The sequence below is a fragment of the Arachis ipaensis genome, chromosome B07, assembly GCF_000816755.2.
Source record: "Arachis ipaensis cultivar K30076 chromosome B07, Araip1.1, whole genome shotgun sequence".
In the NCBI taxonomy this organism is placed as follows: Eukaryota; Viridiplantae; Streptophyta; class Magnoliopsida; order Fabales; family Fabaceae; genus Arachis; species Arachis ipaensis.
This window is the reverse complement of record NC_029791.2, coordinates 18656899-18661121: the sequence shown is the minus strand read 5'-3', so window position 1 is coordinate 18661121 and position 4223 is coordinate 18656899. Positions and strand designations below refer to the sequence as shown.

The following is a 4223-nucleotide window of genomic DNA, read 5'->3' as shown; positions in this document are numbered from 1 at the left end:
GAGAGAGAGAGAGAGAGAGAGAGAGAGAGAGTGCAGCGCTGTTTGGGAGGAGGAGGAGCAGTCACCACTGCAAGATTGCCGTTCATGGAGTCCGTGCTAGCGCTGCCGCTGCTGTTGCCGTTACCGTCGCGAGGGAGAGTCCCTGCCACCGCAAGCTGCAACCGTTGTAGTGGAAACCAATGCCGTTGAAGCCCCTCTCGCTGTCGTCCTTGAGTGCCAGAGAAAGAGAGCTCAAGGAAGAGAAGGACGTGATGGAGGTGAAGAACGCTGTTCCGCCATGCATCGTCGTCGTTCTGTGCTGCACCATCGTGGCTGTGATCGCCAAAAACCGTCGCTAGAGCCCCTGCCTTCTTGGTAAGCGTTTTTGCTTTCGGAACCTTTGAAAATCAGTATTCTGATATAAGTTGTTAGAGATTCTGAGCTGTTGGTATCGTAGGGTTGAGTTCCGATGATTCCATTTCCTTCCAGTTCTTCCTCTCTTTCATTTGCACCTTCTTTGACCTTGAGTTGCTCTTGCTTACTTATTTTCCTTTTTATGCTAAGCTTGCTTCTCATCTTGTGCACCAACTCTATTTCCCACTTGCTTGTGTCCTCTATCATTGGTTGCCCCCTTAGCTCCTCATCTTTCTCATTGGCCAGCTCCACTATATAGTAATTTCCATTTTTATATTTGTGCACCTGCATTTCCCAGTCTCTGTCTCCTCTATCTCCAAGTTCTCCTTGCTCATTGGTAATATCCATAGGTGCTCTTTGATATCCATTAAGACTAGCCTGTCATTTTGCTCCCTCTGCTTCTTCGTTTGATTTTCTTCCATGCAGATCTTTGAATAATTTTCTAATATTTTTAATCCCATTATCCTTTCCTAAGTTAACTGACTAAGGGAGGATTTGAAAAAGCTTCAAGACATGGAATTTTCAGAGGAACAGCAAAGGCAAATGCAGAAATTAAAAAAAGAGATTAGCCAATTATGGAGAAGAGAAGAGAAATATTGGGGATAGAGGTCTCGAATTAAGTGGTTGAAGTGGGGTGACAAGAACACATCCCTTTTCTATACTACTACAATCCAAAGAGGGGACAGGAATAGAATTGACAAGTTGAAGAAAGCAGATGGACAATGGAAAAGTGGAGAAAATGATGTAATGGAACTAATCAAAAATTACTTTTCTAATCTGTTCTCAACCACAACAGGAAGAAATGTGGAGGATTGCATAAGAAGAATCCCAAAGAGAGTGGATCAAAGAATGAATAAAGTGCTTTTGAAAGACATTTCAAATGAAGATATTAGAACGGCAGCCTTCAGCATTGGAAGTCTAATGGCACCAGGGCCAGATGGACTGAATGGGCTATGTTTTAGTATTCTCTAATATAATTATTTCTAGATAACTGAGATAATACACAAATTTTTTAATATTGTATTCACTCTTCTATGGACATATATTATTTATGTAAGTAAAAGTGTATGTAACTTTTACTGTATTTTTTTTGTTCTTTGTCTCATTATGTTGCTCAATTTATACATGTAGAAACCTCCTCTTTTTCTAGTTTCATTAATGTTCAGTCCAACTTTAAAAATTTTGCACCGTCCACCATTAAAAGTTTGAACCGACCAAATAGTTTTGATTGAAGGAATAAGTCATGATGGACATCTACATTGCAGCACTTTTTCTTAAATGTCCATTAAGAATATGCCTCATTAAAACCGTACTAAAGAAAAATTTAATAGAAAAAAATTTTAGTGAAGAAAAAATAGTACAATATCTTTTGTGATGAAAACTGTCTCATTAAAAACCTTGTCAAGAAAAATTTAATAGGGAGAAAAAATCCGACCAAGAAAAAAAGAGTGCAACATCCCCCTCTTGTCGATATTATTTAATATCTCAAAATCGGCGCATCCCAATCTGATGTACCAATTTTTTAAAGGAGGATTTTGGAAGTGACTTTGTAAATAAATTTGCCAAATTATTGGTTGAGCTAATCTGTTAGACATCAATTGTCCCTTGATTTTGAAGGCCATGAGTGAATAAGAATTTAGGAGAAATATACTGTGTTCTATCATCTTTAATGTACCCACCTTTAAATTGAATAATGTATGTTGTATTATTTTCAAACAGAATAGTTGGAGTTATTTTATGACCAGTTAATCCACATGATAACAGAATATATTGGATTAAATTTCTAAGTCAAAAACACCCACGACTTGCTTTATTTATTGCTAGTATTTCAGCATGAAGAGAGGATGTTGTTGCTAATGTCTATTTCGTGAACCTCCATGATATAGTTGTATCACCATATGTGAATAAGTATCTTGTTTGAAATCTTCTTTTATGTGGATCAAACAAATATCCTACATCTGCATAGCCAACTAATTGTGACTTGGATTCATATGGATAAAATAGTCCTATATCAACTGTTCCATGAAAATATCAAAAAATTTGTTTGATTCTATTCCAATGTCTTCTAGTTGGAGAGGAACTATACCTTACTAGTAAATTCACAGCAAATGATATGTGAGGTCATGTCTTATTAGCAAGATACATTAGTGCTCCAATGATACTGAAATATGGTATTTCAGAACCAATAGTATCTTCATTTTTTTTCTTTAGGATAAAATTGATCCCTACTTTCATGCATGATGTGTAATGCCACATTATATGCAAATATTTCATTGACAATTATTTTATTTCGGTTCCGTTTCTCTCCTGTAAAAACATAATTTATCGAGATCTCATCATTTTCAGACACCTGAACGTCTTTTGACGTCAAAACTATATCCGAATTTTGGACACTTGCTAGTGTCCTTTCTATGTCTTTATCTTTTTCAATAGGAGTACCATTTGTCTTGGTAATATCAAATACCACTCTTCTTTTTCGAGAATTTTTTTCTTTGGAACCAATTGGTCTACCACGCTTCTGGCATGTACTTGTTTCATTAGCCATTTGCCCAACTGAAAAATTAATTCGAATTGAGGCATTTTCAACTGGTATGTATAGGATTTGGTTATCCTATTTGTATCAAAAAATACATCAGACAATTTATTTGCTATTCTTTATAAATGTGTAATCTTTTAAACTTCTAGTTCACATTGTCCTGATTGTGGGTCTAGATGCATGATGCATTTCAATTGAATTCTTTCTCAAGTAATTTATTCTCTCCTCTGGATGTTGGAAACATTGATTCATCAAAATAACAATCTGCAAATTAAGCTTTAAACTCATCTCTTGTTTGTATCTCAAGATACTTCATTATAGAGAGAGAACACGAGATACTGGATATTCAACATTTGTTCCCTTAGCCATACAATAAATATCAAAAGATGAGAAGTGAATTCAAAAGCATTATCAAGACAAATTACTTTGGTTGGATTTTTTGGCAAATGTGCTTTCAATTGAATAATTTGAGTAAGTAATCTCGCAAACGCCAGGTTGCGAGAGGACAATAAGCACATATGTGACCATCTCAAGGATGCATCTATTAGAACCATAAAATATCTAAAAGATCTACATGGTGGATGAATTGGTCCATATATATCTCCTTGAATTCTTTTTTAAAATTCAGGAGATTCAAAGCTAATCTTTACTGGTAATGACCTTACAATTAGCTCTCACTGAGAACACGTAGCACAATAGAATTCACTAAATTGAAGAACTCTCTAATACTTCAGTGAATGTCCATCAAAATTTTTAATATTCTCCGCATCATAGTTGTTTTAAGATGACCCAACTGATCGTGTCAAATTATGTATTCATTTGGGTTAGTAAACTTCTGATTTACAATGACATGTAATTCAATTGTATTGATTTTAATATAACATAACTCAAAAAAAATAAAAATAATTTTTCTAATATAACTTTTTTATTTGAATCATGAGTTGTGATATATAAGTACATATGATTTCCCTCATTCATTGTCTCATACTAAAATGTTTAAATTTATTAAAATTTTCTTATTAAATTTTTCTTCCAATTTGCAAAGTTTTTTATCTTACTAAAAAGGATTTTTGTTCCAACAAAAAGAGTTTTTTGCTCTTTTTAAAAATACTTTCACTTAATTATATGCTTTCATATACACACAAATCATGCTATTAAAACCATTTCATGACATATTCACCGCATGACTTTCATATTTTATTTTTTTTAGTCTTAAACTAATATTTTTATTCGTAATAATATTACAAAAATATAAATTTTTTAAAATTACGATTTTTTTTTTGATATTATAGAT

The 4223-nt window shown here is 33.7% G+C and overlaps 1 protein-coding gene across 1 annotated transcript in view; it reads left to right on the top strand.

The window, feature by feature from the left end:
• The window catches only part of LOC107606836 (glutathione S-transferase T3-like), a 2162-nt gene continuing 1652 nt past the window's right edge, over positions 3714-4223 (top strand). The window contains exon 1 of the mRNA XM_016308850.1: positions 3714-3752. Within this exon, the coding sequence (XP_016164336.1) occupies positions 3714-3752 (39 nt within the window). The remainder of the gene's footprint in view (positions 3753-4223) is intronic.